This window comes from Staurois parvus, unplaced genomic scaffold (assembly GCF_062004578.1).
Source record: "Staurois parvus isolate SC_StPar_1 unplaced genomic scaffold, SC_StPar_1.0 ptg003653l, whole genome shotgun sequence".
NCBI classification, from domain to species: domain Eukaryota; kingdom Metazoa; phylum Chordata; class Amphibia; order Anura; family Ranidae; genus Staurois; species Staurois parvus.
Genome location: NW_028321449.1, coordinates 18,466 through 35,487, shown reverse-complemented (window position 1 = coordinate 35,487; position 17,022 = coordinate 18,466). Strand labels below are relative to the sequence as shown.

The window sequence follows — 17,022 nt, the reverse complement described above, 5'->3', positions numbered from 1 at the left end:
TGGATGAATGGAGACACGGAAGGATGGATGCATGAATGGAAACACGGAAGGATGGATGCATGAATGGAGACACGGAAGGATGGATGGATGGAGACACGGAAGGATGGATGAATGGAGACACGGAAGGATGGATGGATGAATGGAGACACGGAAGGATGGATGGATGAATGGAGACACGGAAGGATGGATGAATGGAGACACGGAGGGATGGATGAATGGAGACACGGAGGGATGCATGAATGGAGACACGGAAGGATGGATGAATGGAGACACGGAAGGATGGATGGAGACACGAAAGGATGGATGGATGGAGACACGGAAGGATGGATGGATGAATGAAGACACGGAAGGATGGATGAATGGATGAATGAAGACACGGAGGGATGCATGGATGGAGACACGGATGGATGGATGAATGGAGACACGGAAGGATGGATGAATGGAGACACGGAAGGATGGATGAATGGAGACACGGAAGGATGGATGGATGAATGAAGACACGGAAGGATGGATGGATGAATGAAGACACGGAAGGATGGATGAATGGATGGAGACACGGAAGGATGGATGGAGGGAGACACGGAAGGATGGATGGATGAATGGAGACACGGAAGGATGAATGGATGAATGGAGACACGGAAGGATGGATGAATGGAGACACGGAAGGATGGATGGATGAATGGAGACACGGAAGGATGGATGGATGAATGGAGACACGGAAGGATGGATGGATGAATGGAGACACGGAAGGATGGATGGATGAATGGAGACACGAAAGGATGGATGGATGGAGACACGGAAGGATGGAGACACGGAAGGATGGATGGAGACACGGAGGGATGGATGGAGACACGGAAGGATGGATGGATGGATGGAGACACGGAAGGATGGATGGATGAATGGAGACACGGAGGGATGGATGGAGACACGGAGGGATGGATGGAGACACGGAGGGATGGATGGAGACACGGAAGGATGGATGGATGGATGGAGGGATGTAAATTGCTCTGAATATTAGAAATAAATGCAATGCACCCCCCCCCCCCCCGGCTTCACTCCCTCACCCGCTCAATCAGACGCCAGGAGCAGGGAGGAATACCTGGAGAACGGGATGCAATCCATGGAACGGCACTGCCATACGGGGGCGGGGAGACCGTACCCAGCCCTGTGATTGGATTGAGTCCCGTTCTCTGGGTATTCCTCCCTGTTCCTGGCGTCTGATTGGTGGGGGTGGGAGGGGGAGTGAAGCACGGAGGGGGGTCACATCGGTACACGCAGGCGCCCCGTATCAGTTGGTGGTGTGAAGTGTAAGCTCCTGGACTCACATGCTGGGGACCCAGAGGCGGACGGTTTTGTCCCGGGATGAGGAGGCCAGCAGGTGGCCGGAGGGTGAGAACTCCACAGACATGACGGCGTCTTTGTGTCCGACGAAGCGATACGCCCTCATCTGCGGCTTCAGGTTCCAGATCATCACACAGGAGTCCATGGAGCCGCTCGCTGCAGGCGAGGAGACAACCGTTACTGAGCAATCCAGTGTGACCGACTGCTGAGATCCAGGCCTGGACCCGCCCCGTACACACCAGTATATACCGTATACACCATGTACACCCTACACACCCTACACACCCTACTGTGGGATCCTCCAGAAGCCGGGAGTGCCAGACGCTGAGGAACACTTTCCTCTGACTGCCAGTCTCTCCAGATTCAGAGTACGACTCTCTGTTCTCCTTGCTGGAGAGGAAGCTGTACCTCAGGATCTGCAATCCCTCTGCTTCATCCAATCTGTGCTTCTCACACCTCCTCCATTACCCCACCAGTCATCAGAGACCCCCAGATCCCCAGTCATCAGAGACCCCCAGATCCCCAGTCATCAGAGACCCCCAGATCCCCAGTCATCAGAGACCCCCAGATCCCCAGTCATCAGAGACCCCCAGATCCCCAGTCATCAGAGAGACCCCCAGATCCCCAGTCATCAGAGAGACCCCCAGATCCCCAGTCATCAGAGAGATCTCCAGTCATCAGAGAGATCCCCAATCATCAGAGAGACCCCCAGATCCCCAGTCATCAGAGAGACCCCCAGATCCCCAGTCATCAGAGAGACCCCCAGTCATCAGAGAGACCCCCAGATCCCCAGTCATCAGAGACCCCCAGATCCCCAGTCATCAGAGAGACCCCCAGTCATCAGAGAGACCCCCAGATCCCCAGTCATCAGAGACCCCCAGATCCCCAGTCATCAGAGAGATCTCCAGTCATCAGAGAGATCCCCAGTCATCAGAGACCCCCAGTCATCAGAGACCCCCAGATCTCCAGTCATCAGAGAGACCCCCAGATCCCCAGTCATCAGCGAGACCCCCAGATCCCCAGTCATCAGAGAGACCCCCAGATCCCCAGTCATCAGAGAGACCCCCAGATCCCCAGTCATCAGAGAGATCCCCAGATCACCAGTCATCAGAGAGACCCCCAGATCACCAGTCATCAGAGAGACCCCCAGATTACCAGTCATCAGAGAGACCCCCAGATCACCAGTCATCAGAGATCCCAGTCATCAGAGAGACCCCCAGATTACCAGTCATCAGAGAGACCCCCAGATCACCAGTCATCAGAGATCCCAGTCATCAGAGAGACCCCCAGTCATCAGAGAGACACAGATCACCAGTCATCAGAGAGACCCCCAGATCCCCCAGTCATCAGAGAGACACAGATCACCAGTCATCAGAGATCCCAGTCATCAGAGAGACCCCCCCCCCAGTCATCAGAGACCACCAGATCCCCAATCAGAGATCCCCAGTCATTAGATCACAAGATCCCCAGTCATTGGAGTTTACTAGTCATCAGAAATCCCCCCCCGGTCATCAGAGATCCCCCCCCCCCGGTCCATCAGAGATCTCCCCCCGGTCATCAGAGATCCCCCCCCCCCCAGTCATCAGAGATCCCCCCCCCGGTCATCAGAGATCCCCAGGTCATCAGAGATCCTCCCCCGGTCATCAGATTCCCTCCCCCGGTCATCAGATTCCCTCCCCGGTCATCAGAGATCCCCCCCCCCGGTCATCAGAGATCCCCCCCCCCCAGTCATCAGAGATCCCCCCCCGGTCATCAGAGATCCCCCCCCCCGGTCATCAGAGATCCCCAGGTCATCAGAGATCCTCCCCCGGTCATCAGATTCCCTCCCCGGTCATCAGAGATCCCCCCCCCCCGGTCATCAGAGATCCCCCCCCCCGGTCATCAGAGATCCCCCCCCCCCCGCCGGTCATCAGAGATCCCTCCCCCCCCGGTCATCAGAGATCCCCCCCCCCCGGTCATCAGAGATCCCCCCCCCGGTCATCAGAGATCCCTCCCCCCCCCAGGCATCAGAGATCCCCCCCCCCCCCCGGTCATCAGAGATCCGTGTTGCACTGACACCCGTTGTGATTGGTGAGTCCCGACACTTTGCGGTGAGGATGCAGATTGCACCACATAGCATAGGATGGGATTCCGGTCCAATCTGCGTGTTCCCCGCTGCTCCTGTGTGATCCCGGGACTGTCACATGGGATCGGTGCAGAACACGCATGGTAAGTCCGTCATGGGGAACAGATCAGCTGCAGGGAGACCAATCCTGGGGACCCGCCCACTACATGCAGAGCTTCCGCAGTCCATGTCGCTTCTTACACAGAACCGTGCCTGGGCACTGCTGATCTGTATGTACCGTGTGAGACGTGACCGCACTCCTGATCTGTATGTACCGTGTGAGACGTGACCGTACTCCTGATCTGTATGTACCGTGTGAGACGTGACCGCACTCCTGATCTGTATGTACCGTGTGAGACGTGACCGCACTCCTGATCTGTATGTACCGTGTGAGACGTGACCGCACTCCTGATCTGTATGTACCGTGTGAGACGTGACCGTACTCCTGATCTGTATGTACCGTGTGAGACGTGACCGCACTCCTGATCTGTATGTACCGTGTGAGACGTGACCGCACTCCTGATCTGTATGTACCGTGTGAGACGTGACCGCACTCCTGATCTGTATGTACCGTGTGAGACGTGACCGCACTCCTGATCTGTATGTACCGTGTGAGACGTGACCGCACTCCTGATCTGTATGTACCGTGTGAGACGTGACCGCACTCCTGATCTGTATGTACCGTGTGAGACGTGACCGCACTCCTGATCTGTATGTACCGTGTGAGACGTGACCGCACTCCTGATCTGTATGTACCGTGTGAGACGTGACCGCACTGCTGATCTGTATGTACCGTGTGAGAAGTGATTCGCACTGCTGATCTGTATGTACCGTGTGAGAAGTGACCGCACTGCTGATCTGTATGTACCGTGTGAGACGTGACCGCACTCCTGATCTGTATGTACCGTGTGAGAAGTGATCGCACTGCTGATCTGTATGTACCGTGTGAGACGTGACCGCACTCCTGATCTGTATGTACCGTGTGAGACGTGACCGCACTCCTGATCTGTATGTACCGTGTGAGACGTGACCGCACTCCTGATCTGTATGTACTGTGTGAGACGTGACCGCACTCCTGATCTGTATGTACCGTGTGAGACGTGACCGCACTCCTGATCTGTATGTACTGTGTGAGAAGTGACCGCACTGCTGATCTGTATGTACCGTGTGAGATGTGACCGCACTGCTGATCTGTATGTACCGTGTGAGAAGTGACCGCACTGCTGATCTGTATGTACCGTGTGAGAAGTGACCGCACTGCTGATCTGTATGTACCGTGTGAGACGTGACCGCACTGCTGATCTGTATGTACCGTGTGAGACGTGACCGCACTGCTGATCTGTATGTACCGTGTGAGACGTGACCGCACTCCTGATCTGTATGTACCGTGTGAGACGTGACCGCACTGCTGATCTGTATGTACCGTGTGAGACGTGACCGCACTCCTGATCTGTATGTAGTGTGAGACGTGACCGCATCCTGATCTGTATGTAGTGTGAGAAGTGACCGCACTGCTGATCTGTATGTACCGTGTGAGACGTGACCGCACTCCTGATCTGTATGTACCGTGTGAGACGTGACCGCACTCCTGATCTGTATGTAGTGTGAGACGTGACCGCACTCCTGATCTGTATGTAGTGTGAGAAGTGACCGCACTGCTGATCTGTATGTACCGTGTGAGACGTGACCGCACTCCCTGATCTGTATGTACCGTGTGAGACGTGACCGCACTGCTGATCTGTATGTACCGTGTGAGACGTGACCGCACTCCTGATCTGTATGTAGTGTGAGACGTGACCGCACTCCTGATCTGTATGTAGTGTGAGACGTGACCGCACTGCTGATCTGTATGTACCGTGTGAGACGTGACCGCACTCCTGATCTGTATGTACCGTGTGAGACGTGACCGCACTCCTGATCTGTATGTAGTGTGAGACGTGACCGCACTCCTGATCTGTATGTACCGTGTGAGAAGTGACCGCACTCCTGATCTGTATGTACCGTGTGAGACGTGACCGCACTGCTGATCTGTATGTACCGTGTGAGAAGTGACCGCACTGCTGCCTTTGACTAATAGTCCAATGGATTTTGCTGCTCACTGTTCTCCTTGCTGGAGGGGAAGCTGTACCTGACAACCTGCAGTGCCAGGATCTCCCATTCTGAGGATATTTACTCCCTCCCCCTCCATCATTACCCCTCCAGTCACCAGACCAGCAGTGATCGGGGGGGGGGGGGGGGCAGCTCTGATATAAGGAAGCAAAGCCCTGCTGAGCCCACCCCCTCCCCAGTGTTCAGCCCATTCCCCTCCCCCAGAGCGGAGCCCCTCCCCAGTGTTGAGCCCACATCCCTCCCCAATGTTGAGCCCCTCCCCTTCCCCAGTGTGAAGCCCCTTCCCCAGTGTGAAGCCCCTCCCCCAGTGCAAAGCCCACATCCCTCCCAATGTTGAGCCTATCCCTTTCTCCAAGTGTGAAGCCCTCTCCCAGTGTGGAGCCCCTCCCCCTTCCCCAGTGCAGAGCCCGTCCCCTCACCCAGTGTGAAGCCCCCTCCTCCTTCCCCAGTGCGGAGCCCGTCCCCCTCACCCAGTGCAAAGCCCCTCCCCCTCACCAAGTGCAAAGCCCCTCCCCAGTGCGGAGCCCGTCCCCCTCACCCAGTTGGAAGCCCCTCCCCCTCACTCACCTAACTGCTTCATGTTGGGGTTGAAGTCCAGGCTGGTGACGGTGTCTCTGTGGCCCTTGAAGTGGCGCTCCAGGGAAGGATCGTCCTGGGAGGAGGAGACACACACGGGGGTCAGTGACACCAATACAAAGAACGATTGTCCAGGAGGGGGCGGAGTCACACTCATCACCACTTCCCGACTCCTCCCCTTCACAGGGACTGAACTCCTTTTATTCTTAATATATTACAATCTTTGTACAACTTGTTCTGGGGAGATGTCCTCACTTCCTGTTCTGGGGAGATGTCCTCACTTCCTGTTCTGGGGAGATGTCCTCACTTCCTGTTCTGGGGAGATGTCCTCACTTCCTGTTCTGGGGAGATGTCCTCACTTCCTGTTCTGGGGAGATGTCCTCACTTCCTGTTCTGGGGAGATGTCCTCACTTCCTGTTCTGGGGAGATATCCTCACTTCCTGTTCTGGGGAGATATCCTCACTTCCTGTTCTGGGGAGATATCCTCACTTCCTGTTCTGGGGAGATGTCCTCACTTCCTGTTCTGGGGAGATGTCCTCACTTCCTGTTCTGGGGAGATGTCCTCACTTCCTGTTATGTGTCTGGGGCCAGAAGTGAAGGAAAATCTCCCCAAAGGGGGCACCTGTATATTCCCCCTCCCAGACAGTTGTCACGGATACAGGTAACCCCCATGGGAAGATTTCCCCTCGCTTCCTGTCTCTGAGATATCACAGGAAGTGAGAAAAATCTCCCAGGAGTGAGGACGTCCCCTCTTAGGTAGTTGTCACAACTGGTGTCCCCCATGGGGAGAGTTCCTCTCACTTCCTGTTCTGGTGACAACTGTAACAATCTAGATTTCCCTTTTGCAGGTTTTTATTGCCGTCTGTGTCCCCTCTGGGGAGATTCCCCCTCTCTATCTGCCCTGGTGTCACAGAGACAGGAAGAGAAGGGAAATCCAAACTTACAGTTGTCACCACAACAGGAAGTGAAGGAAAATCTTCCCATGGGATCACCTGTATCCATGACAACTGTCTAGGAGGGGAAATATACCGGTGTCCTCGTTGGGGGGGAGAATTTCCTTTCACGTCTTGTCCCAGAAACAGAACAGGAAATCTCCCATGGGGGACACCTCTTGTGGCGACAACTACGTAAGAGGGGATGTCCCCAGTTCTGGGAGATTTCTCTCACTTCCTGTTGTGTTTCTGGGACAGGAAGTGAAGGGAAATCTCCCCGCAGGGCCACCTGTATCAGTGACAACTGCCTGGGTGGGGAAATTCCCTTCACTGAAGGGAGATCACCTTACTTCCTGTTGTGTCTGTGAGACAGGAAGTGAAGGGAAATCAACCCATGGGGGTCACTCACTTCCTCTTGTGTCTCTGGCAGAGGAAATGTGATAGAATCCTCTCAGTGGGGATGACTGGTTTTCCTCACTTTCTGTTCTGTTTCTGGGAACGGAAGTGAAGGGAAATCTCCCCAATTGTGTCACCTGTGAGGATTTCTCTTCGTTTGAGAGGAAGTGAATAGAAATCTCCCCGATTGGGACACAGACACCCCCTCCATCCCATAATAAGAGGGAATGGAAGGTGTCTGTACGGCTCCCCCCGGCCCATCTCCCCCTCACCGGCCGCTCCATCCCGCTCAGCATCTCCGCGTCTCTTCAGCCGATCCGAATGTGGCGCCCCGGCCCGGGTCTCCTTCTCCTCCCCGCCCCTCTCCGCTCTCCGCCAATCACAACCAGCCTCCTGTAGCTCGCAGCCACTGAGAAATCGCGCCTCTTACCCCGCCTCCACCCTGATTGGTCCGTGGAAAGTAAAAGGCAGAACCAACGAGTTCTGAGAGGGTAGAGACGGGTTGCTAGGAGATGAGAAGCTGTCCTGGGGAAGACGGGTGGGTTACGTCATATCCGGATATAGTGGAAGCCATGATGGGTGGGGAAGAGGCAAGGAAGTCATGTCTGGTTGGTGGAAAGCCATGATGAATGGGGCGGAAGCAAAGTGACGTCTCTCAAACTGAGACCTCCCCTCTAAATCCCACCTGACACTGCGAAACCTGTTAAATTAACTAATTAAGTTGAATAAAAAATTAATTATGATAAATAAATAATTTAATTAGGAGAAATAGATGAATTTATTTAAATAAATTAGTTACATTAAATAAATAAGGTTAAAAAAAAATAATCACACTAAATAAATAATTTAAGTGAAATAAATTGTTTGTTAAATTAAAAAATGGATTAATTAAGGTAAATAAATAATAGATTACGTTAAATACATTATATCGAATACATTAAGTTAAATTAAAAAAGTTAAACAAATAATTAATTAAGTTAAATTATTTAATTATTTTAGTTAAATAAATTATGTTGAATAAAAAAATGAATCAAATAAGGTAAATAAATAAAAAAAATCTGAAGAATATATTAAAAAAATCTATATCTTTAAAAATATATTCTTCAGATTTTTTTAAACATATAGCAAAGTTATTATAACATATATTTGTAAATGCGTTCCAAAAATGTAGATTTGTATTTTTAAAGACATACGGTATATTTGAAAAGTATTTTTAAAAATATTTTTTATATATTTTGTAATAAAACTGCATTTCAACATACAGTATTTATATATTATTTTTTTTTTTAAATATATGGCAATAAATTTGGGAAGAATATTTTTAAAATATATTTCAGATATATTTTTCCTCCATGTGGGTTGAGCCCGGGGAGAAGAGTGATATACAGATTCCATGTGGAGTATATAATTAATGGTGGAATAAAATGTGATCCGAAGCGAAGGTGTCGGATGTTTCTATGGATTTCATGAAACACTTTTGAATGATGTTTCTTGCAGGCTGATCTGATTGTTGTGGATTGTCATTTTCAGCCAGTAGGTGGCGCTGTCTGTTTCAGGTGTTTTCTAGGCTCTCCATGACCACTGTGCATGTAGGGAGAGGTTGTAACAATCCCCATGATGTCTCTGCCTGTAACAGTCCGAGGAAGAGAGAGAACTGTCCCTACATTACAGAGGTCCTTCTCTCCTCACATCAAACCCCGCCGCCATCTCCTGTACTATGTCCGCAGTCTCTGGTCATCTCCTGTACTGTGTCCGCAGTCTCTGGTCATCCCCTGTACTGTGTCCGCAGTCTCTGGTCATCTCCTGTACTGTGTCCGCAGTCTCTGGTCATCTCCTGTACCGTGTCCGCAGTCTCTGGTCATCTCCTGTACTGTGTCCGCAGTCTCTGATCATCTCCTGTACTGTGTCCGCAGTCTCTGATCATCTCCTGTACTGTGTCCGCAGTCTCTGGTCATCTCCTGTACTGTGTCCGCAGTCTTTGGTCATCTCCTGTACTGTGTCTGCAGTCTCTGGTCATCTCCTGTACTGTGTCTGCAGTCTCTGGTCATCTCCTGTACTGTGTCCGCAGTCTCTGGTCATCCCCTGTACTATGTCTGCAGTCTCTGGTCATCTCCTGTACTATGTCCGCAGTCTCTGACCATCTCCTGTACCGTGTCCGCAGTCTCTGGTCATCTCCTGTACCGTGTCTGCAGTCTCTGGTCATCTCCTGTACTGTGTCTGCAGTCTCTGGTCATCTCCTGTACTGTGTCTGCAGTCTCTGGTCATCTCCTGTACTGTGTCTGCAGTCTCTGGTCATCTCCTGTACTGTGTCCGCAGTCTCTGGTCATCTCCTGTACTGTCTGCAGTCTCTGGTCATCTCCTGTACTGTCTGCAGTCTCTGGTCATCTCCTGTACTGTCTGCAGTCTCTGGTCATCTCCTGTACTGTCTGCAGTCTCTGGTCATCTCCTGTACTGTCCGCAGTCTCTGGTCATCTCCTGTACTGTGTCCGCAGTCTCTGATCATCTCCTGTACCATGTCCGCAGTCTCTGATCATCTCCTGTACTGTGTCCGCAGTCTCTGATCATCTCCTGTACCGTGTCCGCAGTCTCTGACCATCTCCTGTACCGTGTCCGCAGTCTCTGGTCATCTCCTGTACTATGTCCGCAGTCTCTGACCATCTCCTGTACTATGTCCGCAGTCTCTGACCTTCTCCTGTACTGTGTCTGCAGTCTCTGGTCATCTCCTGTAGCATGTCTGCAGTCTCTGACCGTCTCCTGTAGTATGTCTGCAATAGGGGCCCTGAAGCTCGAGGTTCTCCCCACAAGTCTGAAGACGTCAACAATCCTCCCCAATCCCAGGGAATCCTCTGCTTCTCGTTCGGATGATTCTCGCCCCGTGGCACTTATGTCCATCATTATGAATGGTCTGGAGGAACCGTGATATTCAGCTCATTAAAAAAATGAATTCCGGTGGAGCTGGACAGTCACCAATCTGCCTTCAGGACAAATCGGTCTACAGAGGCGGCCAAACATCTACTTCCCATCCGGATCGGACCCACCTATCCATCTGGGACAATGGTCTCATAGAGGATCCCCCATCACCTTCCATCTGGGACAATGGTCTCCTTGAGGATCCCCCATCACCTTCCATCTGGGACAATGGTCTCATAGAGGGTTCCCCATCACCTTCCATCTGGGACAATGGTCTCCTTGAGGATCCCCCATCACCTTCCATCTGGGACAATGGTCTCATAGAGGGTCGCCCATCACCTTCCATCTGGGACAATGGTCTCATAGAGGGTCCCCCATCACCTTCCGTCTGGGACAATGGTCTCATAGAGGATCCCCCATCACCTTGCATCTGGGACAATGGTCTCATAGAGGGTCCCCCATCACCTTCCGTCTGGGACAATGGTCTCATAGAGGGAACCTCATCACCTTCCGTCTGGCAATGGTCTCCTTGAGGATCCCCCATCACCTTCCGTCTGGGACAATGGTCTCCTTGAGGATCCCCCATCACCTTCCCTCTGGGACAATGGTCTCCTTGAGGATCCCCCATCACCTTCCATCTGGGACAATAGTCTCATAGAGGATCCCCCATCACCTTCCGTCTGGGACAATGGTCTCCTTGAGGATCCCCCATCACCTTTCGTCTGGGACAATGGTCTCCTTGAGGATTCCCCACCACCTTCTGTCTGGGACAATGGTCTCCTTGAGGATCCCCCATCACCATCCGTCTGGGACAATGGTCTCATAGAGGGTCCCCCATCACCTTCTGTCTGGGACAATGGTCTCCTTGAGGATCCCCCACCACCTTCCGTCTGGGACAATGGTCTCCTTGAGGATCCCCCATCACCATCCGTCTGGGACAATGGTCTCCTTGAGGATCCCCCATCACCTTCTGTCTGGGACAATGGTCTCCTTGAGGATCCCCCATCACCTTCCGTCTGGGACAATGGTCTCCTTGAGGATCCCCCATCACCATCCGTCGGGGACAATGGTCTCCTTGAGGATCCCCCATCACCTTCTGTCTGGGATAATGGTCTCATAGAGGGTCCCCCATCACCTTCCATCTGGGACAATGGTCTCATAGAGGGTCCCCCATCACCTTCCATCTGGGACAATGGTCTCCTTGAGGATCCCCCATCACCTTCCATCTGGGACAATGGTCTCTTTGAGGATCCCCCATCACCTTCCATCTGGGACAATGGTCTCCTTGAGGATCCCCCATCACCTTCCGTCTGGGACAATGGTCTCATAGAGGGACCCCCATCACCTTCCATCTGGGACAATGGTCTCATAGAGGATCCCCCATCACCTTCTGTCTGGGACAATGGTCTCCTTGAGGATCCCCCATCACCTTCCTTCTGGGACAATGGTCTCATAGAGGATCCCCCATCACCTTCCGTCTGGGACAATGGTCTCCTTGAGGATCCCCCATCACCATCCGTCTGGGACAATGGTCTCCTTGAGGATCCCCCATCACCTTCCATCTGGGACAATGGTCTCATAGAGGATCCCCCATCACCTTCTGTCTGGGACAATGGTCTCCTTGAGGATCCCCCATCACCTTCCATCTGGGACAATGGTCTCCTTGAGGATCCCCCATCACCTTCCATCTGGGACAATGGTCTCATAGAGGATTCCCCATCACCTTCCATCTGGGACAATGGTCTCATAGAGGATCCCCCATCACCTTCCGTCTGGGACAATGGTCTCCTTGAGGATCCCCCATCACCTTCCGTCTGGGACAATGGTCTCCTTGAGGATCCCCCATCACCTTCCGTCTGGGACAATGGTCTCATAGAGGGGTGACACTCCCCAGAAGAGGGTCCAAATCCCGAGGAGCTGACGGAACACGAAATAAAGAAAATTCAAGGAAGAGTTTTCATGTTGCAAGTTTCAGGTTCTCAGCCATAAAAAAATCTTCTGGTTACAAATTAACAAAACGATCCAATTAAACCAACAGGAACCTGCAGTATATATGGCAATACATGTCCAAGCTGGCCAAGTGTGTCAAAGTGATCCCTCTCCGGCCAACTGCGTCAAAGTGATCCTTCTCTGGCCAACTGTGTCAAAGTGATCCCTCTCCGGCCAACTGTGTCAAAGTGATCCCTCTCCGGCCAACTGTCTCAAAGTGATCCCTCTCCGGCCAACTGTCTCAAAGTCATCCTTCTCTGGCCAACTGCCTTAAAGTGATCCCTCTCCGGCCAACTGCGTCAAAGTGATCCCTCTCCGGCCAACTGTGTCAAAGTGATCCCTCTCCGGCCAACTGTGTCAAAGTGATCCCTCTCTTGCCAACTGCGTCAAAGTGATCCCTCTCCGGCCAAATGCGTCAAAGTGATCCCTCTCCGGCCAAATGCGTCAAAGTGATCCCTCTCCGGCCAAATGCGTCAAAGTGATCCCTCTCCGGCCAAATGCGTCAAAGTGATCCCTCTCCAGCCAAATGCATCAAAGTGATCCCTCTCCGGCCAAATGCGTCAAAGTGATCCCTCTCCGGCTAACAGCATAAGAGTAATCTTTCTCTGGCCAACTGTGTCAAAGTGATCCCTCTCTGGCCAACTGTCTCAAAGTGGTCCCTCTCTGGCCAACTGTCAAAGTGATCCCTCTCTGGCCAACTGTGTCAAAGTGATCCCTCTCTGGCCAACTGTGTCAAAGTGATCCCTCTCCGGCCAACTGTGTCAAAGTGATCCCTCTCTTGCCAACTGCGTCAAAGTGATCCCTCTCTGGACAACTATGTCAAAGTGATCCCTCTCCGGCCAACTGCGTCAAAGTGATCCCTCTCTGAGCAACTGTGTCAAAGTGATCCCTCTCCGGCCAACTGTCTCAAAGTGATCCCTCTCCGGCCAGCTGTGTCAAAGTGATCCCTCTCCGGCCAACTGTGTCAAAGTGATCCTTCTCTTGCCAACTGCGTCAAAGTGATCCCTCTCTGGGCAACTGTCTCAAAGTGATCCTTCTCCAGCCAACTGTGTCAAAGTGATCCCTCTCCGGCCAACTGCGTCAAAGTGATCCCTCTCTGGCCAACTGTGTCAAAGTGATCCCTCTCCGGCCAACTGTCTCAAAGTGATCCCTCTCCGGCCAGCTGTGTCAAAGTGATCCCTCTCCGGCCAACTGTGTCAAAGTGATCCTTCTCTTGCCAACTGCGTCAAAGTGATCCCTCTCTGGGCAACTGTCTCAAAGTGATCCTTCTCCAGCCAACTGTGTCAAAGTGATCCCTCTCCGGCCAACTGTGTCAAAGTGATCCCTCTCCGGCCAACTGTGTCAAAGCGATCCTTCTCTGGCCAACTGTCAAAGTGATCCCTCTCCGGCCAACTGTCTCAAAGTGATCCCTCTCCGGCCAGCTGTGTCAAAGTGATCCCTCTCCGGCCAACTGTGTCAAAGTGATCCTTCTCTTGCCAACTGCATCAAAGTGATCCCTCTCTGGGCAACTGTCTCAAAGTGATCCTTCTCCAGCCAACTGTGTCAAAGTGATCCCTCTCCGGCCAACTGTGTCAAAGTGATCCCTCTCCGGCCAACTGTGTCAAAGCGATCCTTCTCTGGCCAACTGTCTCAAAGTGATCCCTCTCCGGCCAACTGTCAAAGTGATCCCTCTCCGGCCAACTGTGTCAAAGTGATCCCTCTCCGGCCAACTGTCTCAAAGTGATCCCTCTCCGGCCAACTGTCTCAAAGTGATCCTTCTCTGGCCAACTGCCTTAAAGTGATCCCTCTCCGGCCAACTGCGTCAAAGTGATCCCTCTCCGGCCAACTGTGTCAAAGTGATCCTTCTCCTGCCAACTGTGTCAAAGTGATCCCTCTCTTGCCAACAGCGTCAAAGTGATCCCTCTCTGGCCAAATGCGTCAAAGTGATCCCTCTCCGGCCAAATGCGTCAAAGTGATTCCTCTCCGGCCAAATGCGTCAAAGTGATCCCTCTCCGGCCAAATGCGTCAAAGTGATCCCTCTCCGGCTAACAGCATAAGAGTAATCTTTCTCTGGCCAACTGTGTCAAAGTGATCCCTCTCTGGCCAACTGTCTCAAAGTGATCCCTCTCTGGCCAACTGTCAAAGTGATCCCTCTCTGGCCAACTGTGTCAAAGTGATCCCTCTCTGGCCAACTGTGTCAAAGTGATCCCTCTCCGGCCAACTGTGTCAAAGTGATCCCTCTCCGGCCAAATGCGTCAAAGTGATCCCTCTCCGGCTAACAGCATAAGAGTAATCTTTCTCTGGCCAACTGTGTCAAAGTGATCCCTCTCTGGCCAACTGTCTCAAAGTGATCCCTCTCTGGCCAACTGTCAAAGTGATCCCTCTCTGGCCAACTGTGTCAAAGTGATCCCTCTCTGGCCAACTGTGTCAAAGTGATCCCTCTCCGGCCAACTGTGTCAAAGTGATCCCTCTCTTGCCAGCTGTGTCAAAGTGATCCCTCTCCGGCCAACTGTGTCAAAGTGATCCTTCTCTTGCCAACTGCGTCAAAGTGATCCCTCTCTGGGCAACTGTCTCAAAGTGATCCTTCTCCAGCCAACTGTGTCAAAGTGATCCCTCTCCGGCCAACTGTGTCAAAGTGATCCCTCTCCGGCCAACTGTGTCAAAGCGATCCTTCTCTGGCCAACTGTTTCAAAGCGATCCTTCTCTGGCCAACTGTTTCAAAGTGATCCCTCTCCGGCCAACTGTGTCAAAGCGATCCTTCTCTGGCCAACTGTTTCAAAGCGATCCTTCTCTGGCCAACTGTCTCAAAGTGATCCCTCTCCGGCCAACTGTCAAAGTGATCCCTCTCCGGCCAACTGTGTCAAAGTGATCCCTCTCCGGCCAACTGTCTCAAATTGATCCTTCTCCAGCCAACTGTGTCAAAGTGATCCCTCTCCGGCCAACTGTGTCAAAGTGATCCTTCTCTTGCCAACTGCGTCAAAGTGATCCCTCTCTTGCCAACTGCTTCAAATTGATCCTTCTCCAGCCAACTGTGTCAAAGTGATCCCTCTCTGGGGAACTGTGTCAAAGTGATCCCCCTCTGGCCAACTGTGTCAAAGTGTTCCTTCTCTGGCCAACTGTGTCAAAGTGATCCCTCTCTAGCCAACTATGCCGAAGTGATCCCTCTCTGGCCAACTGTGTCAAAGTGATCCCTCTCCGGCCAACTGCCTCAAAGTGATCCCTCTCTGGCCAACTGTGTCAAAGTGATCCCTCTCTGGCCAACTGTGTCAAAGTGATCCTTCTCTTGCCAACTGCTTCAAATTGATCCCTCTCCGGCTAACTGTGTCAAAGTGATCCCTCTCAATGTATATATACTGTATATATATATATATATATTTTATTTTTTTTTACTAACTGGCTATTTTTACTCTTAATCATTATTATTTATTTATATATATATATATATATTTTTTTTAACTAGCAATAAAAATATAAAAAAAAAATGATATGTATATAATAACTAAGAATAAAAATAGCCAATAAAATAAAATCTATATATTAAATATAGAAGAAGCTCTGGCCCCGCCCTGAGCGTATCTCCGGCCAGCCGTCTCCGTACCCGCGGTGGCCCCCCGCCACTCCGTGTCACGCTCCCCGTCTATTGTTGGCCTTGGCCGGTCTATATATAGAATGTTTATTTCCCGTCAGCTGGAGGTGACATAGATGAGAAGATTCATACAGGCGATTCCGCACGTCGCGGGTCTATCAGGCAGAAACATCTTTCCTTCAAAACATTTCCTGACGAAGTGAAATCCGTCAGTAAACGGCTGGTATTATCCACCAGTTAGCAGGTTTTTCACAGTGCCTCTGGCTTGGTACCGCAGCTACCGCCCCATTCTGTCCCATGCAGCCTCTTATGAAGCTCGCCTGCTTTTGTAGATCATTGTAATTCATTTAATATTGATCTTTTTATCGTTCTGTTCTTTGGTGATGTTTTATCTCCCTTTGTAGGAGGTTCCTGTGGATGTGCGCACGCTCCAGATGTGGCTACATGTGTCAGTCTTCCATGTGGTGACTACGGGGCCCATGTGCCCCTGCATGGGGCCAGGAGTGTGTTTAGGGTCTGTGCTGCCCCAGGCGACCCAAACAAATCCAACGCTCAGATATTCTGTTCTCATTCCCATAGTTCTCGCCCTTTGTCAGCTGTCATGTGATCATTTCTCGGCTCCTCTGTCATCCATAAGGTCCTTTTCCCCCAGACGTTTTTATTTTTCATCTGTCCGTTTATGGATGAAAAACAGACCCCCATGTATTTCTATGGACTAGTGGATGTAAAGCCGTTAATGTCCGCATCTGTTAACATCCGTTTTTTTTGAACGGAAGAAAACCCTATTTTTTTTTTAAAAACGTAATGGACAAAAAATGAATGTAAAGGATGAAAAATGGGTGTAAACGGATGTAAATGGAAAAAAACGGCCAAAACCGGATGTAAATAGACAAAAATTGGATGTAAATGGATGAAAAACAGATGTAAACAGACTAAAAATGGATGTAAACAGACAAAAAGAGATGTAAGTGGATGAAATATGGATGTAAATGGACAAAAACGGATGAAAAACTACGTAAAACGGATGTAAATGGATGTAAACGGACAAAAATGGATCTAAACTGACTAAAATCAGATGTAAATGGATGAAAAACTGATGT

The 17,022-nt window shown here is 51.3% G+C and overlaps 1 protein-coding gene across 1 annotated transcript; it reads right to left on the bottom strand.

Moving 5' to 3' along the window:
- Positions 1 to 1,260: 1,260 nt before the first annotated feature.
- LOC149427568 (POC1 centriolar protein homolog A-like) lies at positions 1,261 to 7,896 on the bottom strand. Its single transcript, XM_089667901.1, has 3 exons — positions 7,731 to 7,896; positions 6,122 to 6,206; positions 1,261 to 1,497 (listed from the first exon to the last, which is right to left on the bottom strand). The coding sequence occupies exons 1-3, from the start codon at positions 7,752 to 7,754 to the stop codon at positions 1,322 to 1,324; spliced, it is 285 nt and encodes a 94-aa protein (XP_089524027.1). The 5' UTR covers positions 7,755 to 7,896; the 3' UTR covers positions 1,261 to 1,321.
- Between the last annotated feature and the right edge of the window lie 9,126 nt (positions 7,897 to 17,022).